This window comes from Myotis myotis, unplaced genomic scaffold, assembly GCF_014108235.1.
Source record: "Myotis myotis isolate mMyoMyo1 unplaced genomic scaffold, mMyoMyo1.p scaffold_m19_p_23, whole genome shotgun sequence".
Classification (NCBI taxonomy): Eukaryota; Metazoa; Chordata; class Mammalia; order Chiroptera; family Vespertilionidae; genus Myotis; species Myotis myotis.
In genome coordinates this window covers 6708196-6726581 of record NW_023416328.1, presented here as the reverse complement: position 1 = coordinate 6726581, position 18386 = coordinate 6708196, and the positions used below count along the sequence as shown (strand labels likewise).

At 55.6% G+C, this 18386-nt stretch overlaps 1 protein-coding gene and 1 long non-coding RNA gene across 2 annotated transcripts in view; both read left to right on the top strand.

Annotated features, from left to right (window-relative positions):
* Window positions 1–12117, top strand: part of ADAMTS17 (ADAM metallopeptidase with thrombospondin type 1 motif 17) — an 89273-nt gene extending 77156 nt beyond the window's left edge. Inside the window, exons 21-23 of the mRNA XM_036355797.1 lie at window positions 7–159; window positions 7461–7638; window positions 8722–12117. Of these exons, the coding sequence (XP_036211690.1) occupies window positions 7–159; window positions 7461–7638; window positions 8722–8894 (504 nt within the window). The 3' untranslated portion in view covers window positions 8895–12117. The remainder of the gene's footprint in view (window positions 1–6; window positions 160–7460; window positions 7639–8721) is intronic.
* A 490-nt stretch (window positions 12118–12607) lies between these two features.
* On the top strand, window positions 12608–17250 carry LOC118679165. Its single transcript, XR_004975154.1, has 3 exons — window positions 12608–14331; window positions 14982–15129; window positions 16929–17250. It is a non-coding gene; the product is annotated as an uncharacterized LOC118679165 (long non-coding RNA).
* Window positions 17251–18386: the final 1136 nt, after the last annotated feature.

Genomic DNA, 18386 nt, shown 5'->3' with positions numbered 1-18386 from the left:
TTGCAGTGTTCCGCCAGCTGTGGCCACGGCACGCAGAAGCGCACCGTGACCTGCACCAACTCCCAAGGGAAGTGCGACGCGTCCACCCGGCCCCGCGCGGAGGAGGCGTGCGAGGACTACTCCGGCTGCTACGCGTGGAGGACCGGGGACTGGTCCAAGGTGAGCCCGGCGCCCGCACTCCCGGCCGCCCGGCCGCTGTCACCCAGGCGGGCCCTGCGTGACCAGGCAAACGCCCTTTCTTTGCAAACGCTGCGCCCGCCGGTGACCCCACCCCGTGCGCCATTGGAAAGGGACAGCCCCTTTTCCACCTCGAGCCCGTGGCTTTTGACAGTCCTGCCACAGAACCCTCACCAATGTTTTTATTTATTTGCTTATGTATTTATTTTTTTATTGATTTCAGAGAGAGGAAGGGAGAGGGAGAGAGAGATAGAAACATCCATGATGAGAGAGAACCATGGATCGGCTGCCTCCTGCACGCCCCCTACTGGGGATCCAGCCCGCAACCCGGGCCTGTGCCCTGAATGGGAATCGAACCGTGGCCTTCTGGTTCCTAGGTCTACACTCAACCACTGAGCCACGCCGGCCGGGCTGTGGTTGTTTTCTGATCAGAACTCAAACTGGTGGCAACTCACCTCCGTCTCCCTGGGAGTGCCCGTGGTGCCCGACGGGTCGCTGAGGACATAGAGGGGGCCTGTCCGACAGGCACAATGACGTCATCTGGAGGCCGATGTGCAGGTGTGGGTGGGACCAAGCGGCAGAGGCCGCACGCAGTACGGAAGAGCGGGTCCCATGGCCACAGTGGCCAGCAGGAAGTGGGCTGAGGTGCGGGCAGCTCTGGTCTGGCGGCGCCTGGCTCTGTTCCTCTGTGCTGTGCCCTGCCCCTCCCGCCCCAGGCCGGGCGGGCCCCTGTCCCTGGGGTAGAAGCTCAAGGAGGCTCTTACAGGGGTGCAGGGGATTTGGAACTGTCCTGGTGACGAGGTCAGTTACCAAACTAGAGAGACGGGGAGAGCGCCCCCTGCAAGCCCCCATGCTCCTGGCTCCCTGCTCGCCAACCAGAATCCCATCTGGGGTCACCCTAGCTCTCTGCTTCCCCAGCTGCCATGTCCCAACCGGAGTCTGCAACTCAGAGAGACCGGGGGTGGGGGAGATGGCTGGATGTGGGGGGATGTATGTAGGTGGGTTTGTGTGTGTGTGTGTGGGGGGTAGGTTTGTATGTGTGTGTGTGTGTGTGTGTGTAGGTGTGTGTGTTGGGGGACTGTGTATGTGTGTGTTGGTGTGTGGGTGGCCTGTGTGTGTGTGTGGTGTGTGTGTGTGTAGGTGTGTGTGTTGGGGGACTGTGTATGTGTGTGTTGGTGTGTGGGTGGCCTGTGTGTGTGTGTGGTGTGTGTGTGTGTAGGTGTGTGTGTTGGGGGACTGTGTATGTAGGTGTAGATGTGTGTGGGGGTATGGGTGGCTGTGTGTGTGTGTGTTGGGGTGTGGGGGACTGTGTGTGAGGGTGTGTGTGTTGGGGGACTGTGTATGTGTGTGTGGTGTGTGTGTGTGTGTGTGTGTGTGGTGTGTGTGTGTGTAGGTGTGTGTGTGTGTGTGTGTGTGTTGGGGTGTGGGGGGCTGTGTGTGGGGGCGTCTAAGATAGCATCTGCTGTCTCGGGCTGGAGCCGGGACAGGGGATTTTCGTTCTTGCTTAAACCTGCTGGCTCAGGTTCCAGCAGCTTCCGAGGCTGTGGTGCTCATGCCAAGTCAGGGGGAATCTGTCACACATGCTTTTGACATTTTCCCAGGCAAGTGCCTTCCAGGCACAAACAGAAGAAAGAGTTACTGTAGGGTATTCTCTCCCCCATCTCTCTCTCTCTCTCTCTCTCTCTCTCTCTCTCCCTCTCTCTCCCTCTCTCCCTCCCTTTCCCCACCTCCCTTCCTTTCTCTCTCTCTCATTCTTTGTTACCCAAACCTGCCCCAGGCAGACTGGCCCCTCAGAGAATGGCCCAGTGACCACACGGGGGTGACGCTGGGCAGTGAGGGTCCACCTCGCGTCCTGTCACCCCCACCTAGTCCCCTGCTCCCCCAGAGCCCGGAACCCGGGCTCACGCACGCACAGCTGTAACATTCCTGCAGCGAGTCCCTCTTCCGAGACTTTTACAACCTCCTTTCGCTAATTCTCAAAACATCCCTCTGGGATCTGGAGTTCTTTATAGTCGTGACTTTACAGGCCGGAGAGACGGCGTCTCGCCCTAGTGGAGCCTGTCGTTAGGGTCTGGGCTCCGTGTGATGACAGAGACCTGGTCCCTCCCAGCTGGGGGGAGGGGTGTGTGTGGCTGGGAGAAGTGGGGGCCTCAGGGAGGGCAGGCCCGGGTGGGAGGCCCCGTCACGCAGGCCCTGAGCCTCACGTTCCGCCCCTCGGGGCACCATTCATGCATTTGGTGCGCGTTTATTGTGCACCTACTGTGCTCGCAGCCATGCATGCCACCGTGGCTGTTCGTGTAAGGATTAGAGAGGACTAGGCCTGGTCCTCGCTCACAGTAGGCAGGCAGAAGTTGGGCCCTGTAGCTATTACCATTTTTTCCCCCAAAATGTGTTCTTATTGATTTCAGAGAGGGGAAGGGAGAGGGAGAGAGAGAGAAACATCCATGATGAGAGAGAATCATGAGTCGGCTGCCTCCTGCGCGCCCCCTACTGGGGATCAAGCCAGCAACCCCAGGCATGTGCGCTGACCAGAAATCGTACCATGACCTCCTGGTTCATAGATCTATGCTCAACCACTGAACCACACTGGCAAGGGCAAGTTATTTTATTTCAATGCTAGAGGCCCGGTGCACGAAATTTGTGCACAGGTAGGGTCCCTAGGCATGGCCAGCGATCGGGGCCGATCGGAGCCTTCCTTCCGGCTGCTGGCCAGGGCCTGCCTTCCTTCTACGCTGCCACCTGGTAGTCAGCACACGTCGAATTCCTGAGGGGACACTGCGTATTAGCCTTTTATATATATAGATTGCTTTTCCTGTGGAGTTCACACCCCAAATGTCTTGGCGCCCCCTCCTGGCTGGGGGCGGGCCCCTGGGAGGGGTGGCAGGTCACCAGGCCCTGTGTGCTGGGAGGGAGCACGAGGGGCTGGCACAGCCTCCAAGCCCCAGGCAAGGAGCTGTTGGGTGGATTTAGGGCCTCTCCCTGGCTGCTCAGTTTCCGGTGTCTGGGGAGCCCCATGAAATGTTCGTGTAACGAGCGACTTGAGAAAACCACCCAGCAGGGAAGGAGGGCTTCAGACAAGACCAGATCCGTTCCTTTGTCTTTTATAGATCCGTTTGCTTGCGTTTTAAAAGCCTGAAAAATGGCTTCCCTCCTGTGCTTGGTGCTGATCCGATGCTATCAGGCTGCACGGGTGGGCAGCCTCCTCGCTGTTCAATTAAAGCCAAGGCCGGTGGGATAGGGTGCGGGGTGCGGGGGGAGGGGGAAGGACGGAGATGGAATTCCTTGCCTGAGTCTCTGTCGTCCTTACTGTGGGGAGCTCAGGTGACAGGAGGAGGCCGTGCAAAAGCGAGCCGCACACCTGTCTGGAATCGTGTCCGTCACCAGGGCCATCTCGGCCTCTGTGCCCCGGAGGCCACCTGACTGAGCCGCCAGGTCAGCAGGTCAGTGCCGGCCACACCTGCCTGCAGAGGCCGGGCCCGGCCACCTGGGGGCGCTGAACAATAGGCCAGAGACTCCCCGTCAGCCCTGCCCTCCGCTGATGTTAATAATAATAGCGCTGCTGGCCCAGCTGGTGTGGCTCAGTGGACAGAGCAGCAGTCTGCGAGTGAAGGTCCCAGATTTCATTCTGGTCAAGGGCACATGCCTGGGTTACAGGCTCCATCCCCAGTAGGCGGGGTGCAGGAGGCAGCCAGTCACCTCTGTACGCCCCACACTGGGCATCGAGTCTGCAACCCGGGCATGTGCCCTGACCAGGAATCGAACCTGGTTCCCAGGTGGAAGCTAAGTCTTACGAGGGCCCTTGATCGTTTCTGGGCAGAGACCTTGTCAATGTTGCACTTGGCTTTGCTAGGCCCACAGGATGGAGGCCTCGCCTGGTTTCTCACAGGCCTCATAACCATACCTGCACAAGACAGGGAAACCCTTGCTGGCACTCCTGGCCCGGAAGTGACTTAGGCAGGCCACTGCCCGGCTGGCAGGGCCCGGCTACCTGGTGGCAGGGGCGCCATGGGAGTAAGGCAGGCATACTGCGGCGACTTCTCCGTCAGCCGGTGCAGTCTCCTAGGGACTTAGAAACCCAGCTGCCACCTGCCCCATATCCCTCCAAGAAGGGCCTAGGGCAGTGATGGCGAACGTTTTGAGCTCGGCGTGTCAGCATTTTGAAAAACCCTAACTTCACTCTGGTGCCGTGTCACATATAGAAATTTTTTGATATTTGCAACCATAGTAAAACAAAGACTTTTTTTAAATATTTATTTTATATATTTAAATGCCATTTACCAAAGAAAAATCAACCAAAAAAATGAGTTCGCGTGTCACCTCTGACACGCATGTCATAGGTTCGCCATCACTGACCTAGGGAGATACCTAGCTCTTGCCCGGACGCTGTGGCTCAGTGATTGAGCATCAACCTCTGAACCAGTAGGTCACCCTCCGATTCCACGTGAGGGGTCCATCCCAGTAGGGGGCGTGTGGGAGGCAGCTGATCCATGATTCTCAACATGGATGTTTTTATCTCTCCTTTCCCTTTCTCTCTAAATCAATAAACTTTTTTTTTTTTTAAGCCGTAGCTGGTCTGGTTCAGTGGATAGAGCTTCGGCCCACAGACTGAAGGGTCCCAGGTTCGATTTGGGTCCAGGGCACATACCTGGGTTGCAGGCTCCATCCCTGGCCCTGGTCTGGGCACATGCGGGAGGCAACCAGTCGATGTGTCTCTCTCACTTCGATGTTTCTCTCTCTCTCTGCCCGTCCTCCCTCCCCCCCTCCCTCCCTTCCACTCTCTCTAAAAATCACTGGAAAAGTATCCTTGGTTGAGGACCACCAACAACAGACAACCTTGCTCTTCCTCTGGGCGTGTCCCGTGCAGGAGGTGGTGCCAGGCCCCAGGTCCGAGTCCAGATCCGATGAGAAAGGGAGGATGTTGGGGCGCTGCTGGGTCCCTGTCTCTCCTCATCGGTCTTGTCCGTGCTGCATGGTCACAGAAACAGGCCCTCAAGCACATGGAAACCCCGCTTTCTCAGGCAGCAGGGTTTTTGTTTTATTTTATGACCAATTTAGACATAAAGGTCTTTAATAGCATAGGGGGGCTCGTCAAACGCCAGCTGAAAACCCGTCATTCATTCACGAAGTTCCGCGTTCACAGTTAAAGCCATAGGTTTACATTAGAAATAATGCCGTGTCCGGTCTCACAGGCACGATAACGTTGGGCCGGATAACACTGCCGCTCATGCGGGGCCAGGGGTCAGAACCGGTGGGAGAGCAGCGCTTCCGTAAGGGGCAGCCTGACCATGGCGGTGTCTGCCTGTGCCCTCATCACCCCCCTTCCTGCGCCGCCATTCCGTTCGCCAGGCTGTGCCCAGGCACTGCCAGCTGAGCCCATGGAGTGCCGCCTGTTTCTGAATGTGTTTGTGCTGCTGTCTTTGGCGATTCACTCATAGGCCATGGCATAGCCTTGCACTGCGCTGGCATCAGATGGTCCATGTTGGATAGGATTGCACCCATTGGCATAGCCTTGCACTGTGTTGGCATCAGATGGTCCATGTTGGATAGGATCGCACCCATTGGCATAGCCTTGCACTGTGTTGGCATCAGATGGTCCATGTTGGATAGGATCGCACCCATTGGCATAGCCTTGCACTGCACTGGCATCAGATGGTCCATGTTGGATAGGATTGCACCCATTGGCATAGCCTTGCACTGCACTGGCATCAGATGGTCCATGTTGGATAGGATTGCACCCATTGGCATAGCCTTGCACTGCGTTGGCATCAGATGGTCCATGTTGGATAGGATCGCACCCATTGGCATAGCCTTGCACTGTGTTGGCATCAGATGGTCCATGTTGGATAGGATCGCACCCATTGGCATAGCCTTGCACTGTGTTGGCATCAGATGGTCCATGTTGGATAGGATTGCACCCATTGGCATAGCCTTGCACTGCACTGGCATCAGATGGTCCATGTTGGATAGGATTGCACCCATTGGCATAGCCTTGCACTGCGTTGGCATCAGATGGTCCATGTTGGATAGGATCGCACCCATTGGCATAGCCTTGCACTGTGTTGGCATCAGATGGTCCATGTTGGATAGGATCGCACCCATTGGCATAGCCTTGCACTGTGTTGGCATCAGATGGTCCATGTTGGATAGGATTGCACCCATTGGCATAGCCTTGCACTGCACTGGCATCAGATGGTCCATGTTGGATAGGATTGCACCCGTTGGCATAGCCTTGCACTGTGTTGGCATCAGATGGTCCATGTTGGATAGGATTGCACCTGTTGGCATAGCCTTGCACTGTGTTGGCATCAGATGGTCCATGTTGGATAGGATTGCACCCGTTGGCATAGCCTTGCACTGTGTTGGCATCAGATGGTCCATGTTGGATAGGATTGCACCCAGTGGCATAGCCTTGCACTGCACTGGCATCAGATGGTCCACGCTGGCATAGGATTGCACCCATTGGCATAACCTTGCACTGCGTTGGCATGGCTTTGCTCTGTTGTCATGACTTTGCCCCGTGTTGGCGCGACTGCTCTGTGTTGCTGTGGCTGGACGTTGGCATGACTGTGTTCTGTGTTCACAGGATTTCGCTTTGCATCAGGGCCCTGGGCCGGGAGATGGGATGTGGCACAGGGCGCACAGCGGGGCCTAGGCTCCTGGAGGCGGCCCCTCTGGGTTGAGCAGGCCAGGCCCACAGAGGGGTCGCTGGGGGGTTTCCGCTTCTTTTGTGACTCGAAAAGACGGGGCCCTCCACAGCACCATGGTCTCTGTGTCCCTTTATCCCTCTAAAGTGGGAAAAAAACAACAACAAAAAAAACAAGCCTGGCTGTGTGGCTCAGTGGTTGAACGTCCACCTATGAACCAGAAGGTCACGGTTCAATTCCCAGTCAGGGCACATGCCCGGGTTGCAGGCTCGATCCCCAGTGGGGGGCGTGCAGGAGGCAGCTGATCCATGATTCTCTCTCATCATCGATGTTTCTCTCTCTTGCTCTCCCTCTCCCTTCCTCTCTGAAATCAATAAAAATATTTATTTAAAAACATAAACAAAAACCCCATGATCCTGCTTGTCCATCTAGAAGTAGAGGTACCCACCTCGCGCACACAGCCCTTGGGAGCAGAGGGCACCCACTTGGGTGCCACGGTGCTTGTGCCTGGTGACGCCTGGGGCAGGCCTGCCGGGAAGAGACGGGAGGCACGTGGTCCAGATGCCACCTGGCCCCTCCCGGCGCCCAGCCTGGCGTGGCTGCTCAGGCTGCCCTGTCCCCCCCTCTCCCCCGCCACAGTGCTCCTCCACCTGCGGGAAGGGCCTGCAGTCCCGCGTGGTGCAGTGCATGCACAAGGTCACCGGGCGCCATGGCAACGAGTGCCCCACCCTCTCGAAGCCCGCGGCCTACAGGCAGTGCCACCAGGAGGTCTGCAACGACAAGATCAATGTGAACACCATCACCTCCCCTCGCCTCGGTGAGTTCCCTGCCCCCAGCCCCCCCCACCCCCCCACCGCCCCCGGAGAGGCCGACGTGGGCCACCTCTGTAGCAGATCAGAGGTGGGATTCCAGTCCTTGTCATGAGAAAGCTGTTGGCTGACTTCCGTCTCAAACACAGTGTCCCGCTGACCCCCCTGCCCACCCCTGGGGAACATGAGGGAATCCCTCCAAATGTTCTAGGGTTCCTAGGTGGGGCGGGGCAAATGGAGGCGGTGGGGGCGCCATTCGTGAATCCTCAGGGACGTCTGCACGGGATGTTCCTCAAGCCGAGCTCGAGAAAACGGGAGAGGTATTAGTGGGTTTGGTCTTTCGTTCAACGGGGACCTTCTGTGTGAGCAGCTTGGCCCCACAGGCTCCAAACTCGGCCATTAGCGGGCATGGCCCCGGGCCAGCAGGGGTGCAAGGTGAGAAACACTGAACACTGGTCCACTGGCGCCCAAATAGACATCCCCAGGGAATATGTCCCACCCACAGCCCTTTCCCTGACGCTTGGAAGGCACCGGAATGAAGGGCGTTTCTCTGTGGCTGCGCTGGGTGGGGCGAGGGTGAGTGAGCTTATGGAAGTGCACCCCAGGCTGTTGTATGCACCAGCCCCACGGAGTCCCCCAGGGTTGTCTCTCAGGCAGGGCCTCCTCTCTGCAGAACCATGACCCTTGTTTGTGCTGTGACCTTGAGCTGTGTGGGCCCTTTGATCTGCAGCGCCCCATGTCCTCATGTTTCATAAATGCCCATAGTGACGAGGTCTCCTGCCACAAAATAACAGTGAGCGCCACTTAGCTCAGAAGCAGGGTGGGCAGTGCCCCCATCCCAAGGAGGCAGCCAGGCCACCAGACTCTGCCACGTGGTCACGTTGGACACAGGGGTGCGTCCCCCGTAGAAGAAAGCAGCAGCCACAGTGTCCCCAGCAGGGGACATACCTCCTCAGTCTCCACCAGGCTCCACGGGGCAACGGTAAGGGCGGCCCAGTGTGGGTCGGGCCATGGGCCACCTCCCGGCGTGTGCCACAATCACCCCCTGCCATCCGTAACCCCCAGGCCTTCTCTCTCCACTGTCCCCGTAGCTGCCCTGACCTATAAGTGCACGCGGGACCAGTGGACCGTGTACTGTCGGGTCATCCGGGAAAAGAACCTTTGCCAGGACATGCGGTGGTACCAGCGTTGCTGCCAGACATGCAGGGACTTCTACGCCAACAAGATGCGCCGGCCGCTGCCCCCACCCTCACCAAGCTCATGACACGCGCTCCCGCAGTCCCGCCACACTCCAGGGCCAGCTGAGCACCCCCCCATCTGAGGGCACAGCAGTCCTGCAGCCAGGATCCTCCAAAGCACAGCGCCCTCCCCCACAGGCCGTCCCAAGAATCCAGTCCCCGTAGAACTCAAGTGTGGACTTGACCTTTGCCCTTGGTGCTTTTATACTTAATATATTGTTCAGAGCCACTGGATGGCTTTCTGCAGTAAGGGGAAATAGGCCTGAGCCACAGAATCGGCAGTCTCGAAGGTTCTCTGGACCTCGACGGGGGCACCTCTGACAACCGACAGCAGAGCAAGACGTCGTCGGCCGCCTCTGCCTCGGCTTTCTTCTGACGTCCGAATTCCCGGTGCTTCGTGTATCACGGGGTGGAGTAGCCCAAACGGGACCGTGGACATGGAATCGGGCTTTATTCTGAAAGCCAGCGGCACCCTGGGTGGAAGGACAGATGCCGGCGGCCTCTCCGGAGGGGCCTCGCGACAGCACAGGAACTTTGCCGTCTGCCCAGCGCTGAGAGCAGGTTCTCTGGACCCTGGGCCTGGCCTGGAGGACTTCCCTCTGCAAGGCTGGATCTGCGTGAACCCATGGGAGACCGGGGCCACGCCGCATTGCATCAGCTGTGTTGGGGAGAAGATTCTGGAAGGTTTAGGTTTGGGGAGGTGCTTAATTGTCAGATCTCTGCTGTCCACCCAGGGAAATGGAAGACCCTCTCTTCCAGGTGCTGTGAGCAGCTCTGGGATCGCTTCCTGGCAGACGGGGGAGCCCAGGACAGCCTTGTCAGGGTCGTGGGGGCTCCTCTCTGCCTTCTGGAGCCCTCTACTCTACTTAGCAGGGGGGGGGGGGGGGCCTCTATTCTAGCCAGGACTTCATAACTTTGGCACCTGTAGATGGCTTCCCAGTGACCTTGGCCACCTGCCTGAAGTTGATTATCTCCAGAACCTCAGAAGATTCAGGCTCAAGCCTGGCCGCTTCGTCCATCATGGGCAGATTTCCTCCAGGGAACACTCCACCTAGTGGAGGAGAGCTGCCTGGCCGGGACCAGGGACCACTGCCCGGCCATCCAGCCTTCCTGTAGCGCAGACCTTGTCATGTCCCTGTTGACCATCTTCCCAGTGGGGCAAGAAGGACACTCAGAAAAGCATGAAGAGGGTCTTTCCCACCTTCAGTCTCTTCGCCCCTCAACACAGAGCTGTGCCCTCTCTGGAGCCCGGGGAGGGGACCCCTCTGAGGGCACAGATGAGTCCTGACAACAGGGCGCAACAGTCCTGCAGCCAGGATCCTCCAACCCACAGCACTGCTGGCGCACAGGCCGCTCACCGCTCACCTCCCAGGAGCTGGGAGGAAGGGACCCCAGCCTGGGAACGGGCCCTGGATGCCAAGATGTCCGTTTCCCTGGCCAGCGTGGTGGCAGTTGGGTTGGTGCTCATGTTCAAGGACGTTGCCATGAAGACCCCACCATCTCCTCCGTTAGCCCAGAGGATGTGCATGGGGTCTTCTCCGGGTGCTTTTTCGCTTACTGGCGCTGTGTCTGTGGTCTGTGTTTGTGTTGTGGATGTCACGACTTTCAGGTCAGCTTCAATCACAATGACAAACAACAAATCCCTCTGCTCTCTCAAGCCTGCTCCAGGGATGGGGGAAGTGGAGGGGGGTGGCCGGGACTTGCTGCAGCCCCTTGGCAGCTGCCCCTACCCCCAGCCCCTGGAATCAGTGAGGAGTGGAGAACCCTCCTTTGGTGCTCAGCGCCCGGTGCTCTGCAGAGAGAAGGGACAGAATGCCAGGATGGGGCTGCCCATCCTCTAATGTCACCCCCCCCCCCCCGGCTCTTGTACCCACAACATTCTTAAATCTTGGGGCACTAGGATTTCGTTTTTCCTCAGCCCCAAATGTTCTGTAGGTCATCACAGATGGACAAAGCCGGGGGCGCGGAGCAGGGGGGTTGGCGAGGGGAGGCCAGCTAAGGAAGCCGGGGCAGCTTAGCTTGCACGCCTGCATGGGTCGCAGCCTGGGCTCCTGGCTGAGCCCTTTCCCTGTCACCTCTGTGTCAACTGCGCGCCCCTGGCAAGGGCCCCACACCCTCAGAGTGCAAACGGCTGATTCGGTTGTTAAGAAACACCCCATTGCTTCCCTAAGGTGCTCCTTCCACTCACGTGGCACTGGTGATCTGCAATTCACCAGCAACGACTAACCTCGGTGCAGCCATCGCCCCACTTTGTTCAGAAGACACGAATACCCCGTGATGGCCACAGCGGCAGCGGCGTGTCTTAATGGTTAACAACACCCTGTACTGTCATTCAAGTGCTGTCCCTACGCGGTCGCACACATGCGCGGCTAACTACCGTCTTAGGATCTCATGGTGCTATTTGTTTAAAATATATTTTTATTGATTTCAGAGAGGGAGGGAGGGATGGGGGGGAGAGAGATAGAAGCATCAATGATGAGAGAGAATCATTGATCGGCCTCCTGCACGCCCCTTACTGGGGATCGAGCCTGACCAGGAATCGAACCGTGACCTCCTGGTTCATAGGTTGACGCTCAACCACTGAGCCACACCGGCCAGGCTCATGGTGCTGTTTTCATTGGTGCAAATGCAACCCTCTCGGCTGACCATGGCTTGGCCACCTCTGCCCACAGGGCACAATCTCAGTGGCAGTAATACCATGTCTTGTTCTCTCCGGAGTCAAATGTATATAGTTCCCATTAGTTAACTCACTTTGCGTTCTGTCCCCGGGTTATTCTGTGTGACTTTTTTGGTGCTGGTTTTCAAAAGAAGAAGAAGCAGAGAAAAAATAGAAAAGAAATACAATAGAAGACACACATTGGACACCACTGTACATGAAAGATTGATCATTTCATTGGAAGCGAGCTGAATATGTTCAATAAAGTGTTTTTCCTGTAACAGTCGTGAGCTGTCTGTACAGCAAGAGACAAAGCCAGTCCTCAAGGCTGAAAGAGGGAGGCGGTGTGCCTTTCTCCCGGGGTGTCGCGGGGCTTGTCTGCGGGGAGCTGGGGGCTGCCGGCCAGCTGTGGACAGTGTCAGGGGGCGCTGGTCCATGCGGTTCTGGCCGTGTCTCCCCCAGTGAGCAAGTGCTAACCAACCATTCCGTCCTGGGCCTCCTCCCTGTGTGGTTGCAAACCCTGGATGGGGCCCGGCCGGCGTGGCTCAGTGTTTGAGCGTCAACCTATGAACCAGGAGGTCGTGGTTCGATTCCCGGTCAGGGCACATGTCCAGGTTGCAGGCTCGATCCCCACTGTGGGCGTGCAGGAGGCAGCCGATCAATAGTTCTCTCTCATCATTGATGTTTCTTTTCTTTTTAATATATATTTTATTGACTTTAGAGGTGAAGAAGGAGAGAGAGGGAGAGAGACATCCATGATGAGAGAGAACCATCAACGGGCTGCCTCCTGCACGCCCCCTACTGGGGATCAGGTCTGCAGCCCGGGCATGTATCCTGACCGGGAATTGAACCATGACCTCCCGGTTCATAGGTCCACACTCAACCATTCAGCCACACCGGCCGGGCTGTCCTTCATATCATGACTCCTGTTAAATGACCATTTTACAGTGTGAGCCCGTAAACATTTGCTCTTGTTGCTGTCAGTCCTTTCCCGAGGATATTTTTCCATTGATTTATTTTTTAGAGAGAGTGGAAGGGAGGGGGAGAGACACATCGATGGGTTGCCTCCCATACGCACCCCAACCAGGGCCCAGGATTGAGCCTCCAACCAAGGTACGTGCCCTTGACCAGAATCGAACCCAGGACCCTTCAGTCTGCAGGCCGATGCTCTACTCACTGAGCCACACCAGCCAGGGGAGTAAGCATTTGTTGAGCCAAGCGGTGGATGCAGGGTGGAAGGAAGGATAAACCAGGCACAGTCCCCATCCTCAGAGAATCTTAACAATATGTGGCCATGCCCTTCTCTTGGCTCACAGTGGCTCTGCCCAAATGTGGAAAAATATTTAAGTCAGCTCAAAACTAATAGGGCTGTTGGCTCCGGAGTCAGGATAAACACACTTCTGCCCGGGGGGGGGGAATAGGATCTGCTGGCTTTGCGGTGGCTGGGACTCAGCAAAGCCAAGTTCTCAACGTTTGAGTACCACCCCCTAGCAGCCTCCAGTGAATCCTGGGCCTCCCACAGTGATCACCAATGTCACATCATAATGACATCACCTGTGCTTTCCAAGTGGGTCCATGGGTCGGACCTCATTGAACGGTCCTGCATGCAGGCTGATGGACGTGTGTCCGTCTGCACACAGCCGTTTTCAGGTATGAGCTGGATTCTCACAGCTGTTTGGGGACGGCAAAAGGCAAATCTAGGAGGAGCAAATATTTGTAAACGAACAGGAAATCTTGACACAAAATCAAGTAAATAGGAAAAAGGGCCAGCAAGGCAATTCAGCATTGACAGAGTCATTGAGATGAAAACAAAACACTGGGTCGCCCAGCTGGCGTGGCTCAGTGGTTGAGCATCAACCCACACGTGAACCAGAAGGCCACGGTTCGATGCCCAGTCAGGGCACATGCCCAGGTTGCGAGCTCGATCCCCAGTAGGGGGCAGCCGATCCATGTTTCTCGCATTTTTTTTTTCTGCTGGGGTCAAGGGCCAGGGTTGATCTACCAAACCATGGACTGAGGCCCTGTCTGCACCTGGGCCCTGGGCATGGCTCCCCTCCTTCAGCAGCTGAGATATGGTAGCGGCTCCCTCCGATGTCTGCCGCCTGCTGGCAGCAATGTGGTTGTGGTTCCATCCTCCGGTGAGTACCTCCTTTGGGGACCAGGTGGGATTACAGGAAAGCAGATGTCTCAGGTATGTCTGGAACAAAACAGGGAGAGATGTCAGCTGGACCCCCGTGCAAATGGGCCTGGGCCATCCCCCTGGGAATTTCCTGGCTGTACCCCATGGAGGCTCCCTTCACCCAGCAGACCTCCTCAACCCCTCCTAGAGACCCCCGAATCTTTATGACATTCCCAACCCCTCATTCTGGTGCTAGAAAGCTGGTGTCCCAGAGAGAGAAAACTCTGGTGTCTTACAAGGACACTAATCCTCTTGGATCAGGGCCCCACCGCTACAACCTCATTTAACCTTCTTTACCTCCTTACAGGCCCTGTCTCCAAATACAGTAACATTGTGGCTTAGCACTGCAACATGTTGACCAGGGGGGCTCAATTCAGTCCCTAGCTGGCTGCCTGGGTGCTTTGTTGGCAGAACAAAGGGGCGGTGACTGCCCCAGGATGACCTGTGTTCCAATGTGTGGGCTCTCTGAGAGGGAGCCAATGGAGGGGGCTTGGGTCACCATCTGAGAGGACTGTGTTCGGAGGGGACCACAGCCAGGGTCCAGCCGTGATCAGCCATGATCCCAGGAGCTGCAGAAGGAGCCGCGACCACAGTGGAGGGAAGCATGTCGCCCGTGTCAGCCTTCCAGGTGAGAGCCCCCAGCACATGACAGGGTGGGTTGGGGGCGGGTCTGTCTTCAAACAACCTATGAAAGGGCTGAAGCGGTGCCTGTACCCGATAGTAGCTGGCAGCTCAGAACGTCCGTGCTCCCCTTTCCTGTCCACCCTGTCCAGGAGGAGGAAGAAGGCCATGGTGGGGAAAACCCAAAAGAGGCTCATCAGGGACCCCTTTCCCAAGCAGGTTTCCTGCTTCAGCCAAAGAAGGAGCAGTGGTCTCAAATTTAAATAAGGTCAGAGTTTGACCCGACCGGCCTGGCTCAGTGGTTGAGCATTGACCTTTGAACCAGGAGGTCACGGTTCGATTCCCGGTCAGGGTACATGCCCGGGTTTCGGGCTGGATCCCCAGTAGCGGGGGCGTGCAGGAGGCAGCCGAGCCATGATTCTCTCTCATCATGGATGTTTCCATCTCTCTTTCCCTTCCGTCTGCTCTGAAACTGATATATAGAATATACATAAATATATTTTTTGTATAATGTATATGAAATATATATATATCAATTTTTAAAATAAGCTCAGAATTTAGATCCTTTAATGGAACTAGTTATTGCTGAATAGAGATCATAGCTTGCAACTGAAATTGACCTGAGAAAGTGACCAGGGAATTGCTTTTCTTACCCAGGAGGGAACAGGGAATTCATGGGCCACAGCTGTCATCCACGGACAGGGGAGACCCGGCCCACAGAGTGGACGTACCGGACAAGCAAGCAGAGCAATAAGACGGTTCCGGAGCCTCCACACCCCGGGATTCTGTGTGCTCGACATCGCAGGTACACAGCCTTCTTGTCTCCCAACACAGAGCTACGTATGTTCGTGTCTACCGAGCACCTGAGGCAGAGCCTGGCACACAGTTGGTCCAAGAGATGGCAGCTGGTATTATTCTCGCTCGTGACAATAATAGGAGCTAGACCAATAGCATGAAAAAGCATCTTAGTTGAGCGCTGGCCCATGAACCAGAAGGTCACTGTTAGATTCCTGGTCAGGGTACCTGCCCGTGTTGTGGCTGGATCCCCAGTGTGGGCCATGCAGGAGGCAGCCAGTCAGTGGTTCTCTCTCATCATTGATGTTTCTAGCTGTCTCTCCCTCTCCCTTCCTCTCTCTAAAATCAATAAAAATAGCTTGGCCAGCGTGGCTCAGTGGTTGAGCATTGACCTATGAACCAGGAGGTCACAGTTCGATTCCCTGGTCAGGGCACATGCCTGGGTTGCGGGCTCGATCCCCAGTGGGGGACGTGCAGGAGGCAGCTGATCAGTGATTCTCTCTCATCACTGAAGTATCTATCTCTCTCTCCCTCTCTGAAATCACTACAAATATTTTTTTAAACATTGAGGGGGTATGCTTGACAGCAGACACAAGCATCGTGTCCATGATTAAAAAGTAATAATAATAAAATCAATAAAAATATATATTTTTTAAAAGCGCCTTAGCAGTGTGCAACTCCCAGCTTGCTTTGCGTCTTGCTCCACCAAAGTTGACCCTCACGTTGGGGTCGGCTTCCAGTCCTATGGGGCTCTGAGGACCTGCGTCCCCAACTGCAAGGACATCTGGCCTCTCCCCGGCCTCATGCGACGTTTGAATTTAATTGGAAATCTTAAACCTCTCCTTTCTCGTTTGCTCTCCACGTCGAGCTCTGAAAACACACGATGGGCTGTATATGGTTTCTCCCCAGACACAGGCTGCATACGAATCCCTCTCTTCCAGAAAGCTCAGCAGCTGGGCAGCCCTGCAGCCCCTGGGATCCCTAATGGGGTTGGACTAATAACAAGGCCTGGTTAGCACAGTACGTCATCCGCTCATGAATATCACTGACTGAGCTTTGTTTCAGGAAACCCCAAACCCTCACCTTCTCGCGATTCGGGCTTTCCTCAGCACTCCGGGGCGTGATTCATGGTGACACCGCGCCACCCATTAATCATGCGTGGCTCAAGCTCTGATTCGTGATTGATTTGTTCGTGAACAATGGCCTGACTAATGTGGTGTTAATGGGCAGCCCTGGTGGTCTCCTCCGACCAGAAACCCATTACTAAGTCTACCCTGACTTACAGCATCCCTCCTGGCGCCCACCATCTGCCCCAGGGGACAACTGCTTTCTCTTCTATTTTTATTTTTTTTATTGATTTCAGAGAGGAAGGGAGAGGGAGAGAGACAGAAACATCCATGAGGAGAGAGAATCATGGATTGGCTGCCTCCTGCACACCCCCTCCTGGGGATGGAGCCCGCAACCCGGGCATGTGCCCTGACCGGGAATGGAACCGTGACCTCCTACTTCATGGGTCAATGCTCAACCACTGGGCCACACCGGCTGGCACAACTGCTTTCTTGAATGGTGGCTACCTCTGTGCAGTAGAGGTTGTTACTCGGACAAGGTAGAGGCTACTGCCCCAGCCTCCTAGAGAGAAGCAACAGCATACGGTGCATTTGGAAAGTCAGTTTCTCCCCAAGTGGATGTTGTTCCTGTAGCTCAGGAAAGAGATGCCTTCAGGACGCTCTGGGGCTCGGCCTGGGCACCGTGACCTTGGGAGGCGGCAGAGGTCCCCGGTTGCACAGACAGGGAGTGACACCCTCACAGGCCCACAGGATGGAATAAAGGATGCCTGGCACAGCGCAGAGAGAAGATGCCTTAGTGAAGAGGAAGGAACAGGGAAGCAGAAGAGGAGGGCGGCAAGGCGACGTGCATCCGCACGAAGACGCAGGGCGCTGGCGGAGGGCACTGCACAGGTCAGTGAATGTCGAAGGCGTTGGCGCTGGGAGGAAAGGTCGCGTCCCTATAGGATTCGTATGTGGAAGCCCTAACCCCCGATAGGGCGATTGGAGGTAATTAGCGGGGGGTTCTCTTGGTGAGATGTGTGTGTGTGTGTTGTATGCACACATACAAATATACGTATACATAAACATATACATACATATATATACACGTGCATATGTCATATATACGTAATATATATATATATCTTCTACCTGTGAGGGTACAGGGAGAAGGTAGTCATTGGCAAGGCAGAAGGAGGGCCCCATCCATCCCTGCACTCACATCCCTCCCGGCACCGTGATCTTGGGTGATTGACAGTAGGAAAACCATGCGCTTTGGCATTAAAGAGACAGGACTTTAAATCCCAGCTCTGCCCCTCCCCAGCTGTGCGATCTGGAGGGAAAGCCCAAGGCTGGACCCACGATGGCGTCACAGTGCCCCCTGCTGGCCGGGCGCCCTCCCTCTGTCTCCGGCCTCGCTGCCTGCAGAAAAATGCAGGTGTGATAAGTCAGAGCCTCAAATGACCTGTGCCGTTTTCTCGGTGTTGTTTTGTTTTGTTTGTTTGTTTATCTACAATGTCGTGCATTCAACCCCAAATGGTCAGCAGGGATATTAAACATCTTTACATGTGCTTAACGATTACTGCTAATTTCTATGTCTTTTTTGGAGAAATGTCTACTCAAATTCTTTGTCCATTTTTAAGGGGTTGTCTGTTTATTGTTGAGTCGTATGAACTCTTTGTATAGTCTGGAGGTTAGATGCTTGTCAGAGAGATGATTTTCGATGATCTTCTTGGACCACGTGGGCGGGCTGTCCTTTCACGTCCTTGCAAACGCTATTGCACGGGCAGCGTTTGTACTTGCGACGAAATCCACTTTGTTTTTCCTTTGATTGCTTGTGCTTTCCGTGTCACATCCAAGAAAACCTGCCTCACCCAAGGTCACTCATTTTCAGGCCCATGTTTGCTTCTAAGGATTTTTTTAGTTTTAGCTCTTAGATTTAGATTTTACTCATTGTCAGTTATTTTTTAAAAATATATTTTTATTGATTTCAGAGAAGAAGGGAGAGGGAGAGGGAGATAGAAACATCAATGATGAGAGAGAATCATTGCACGCCCCGCACTGGGGATCGAGCCTGCAACTGGGGCATGTGCCCTGACCAGGAATCGAACCTGTGACCTCCTGGTTCATAGGTCAACACTCCACCACTGAGCCACGCCGACCGGGCTTCAGTTAATGTTTTAATACAGTGGTTCTCAACCTTCCTAATGCCCCGACCCTT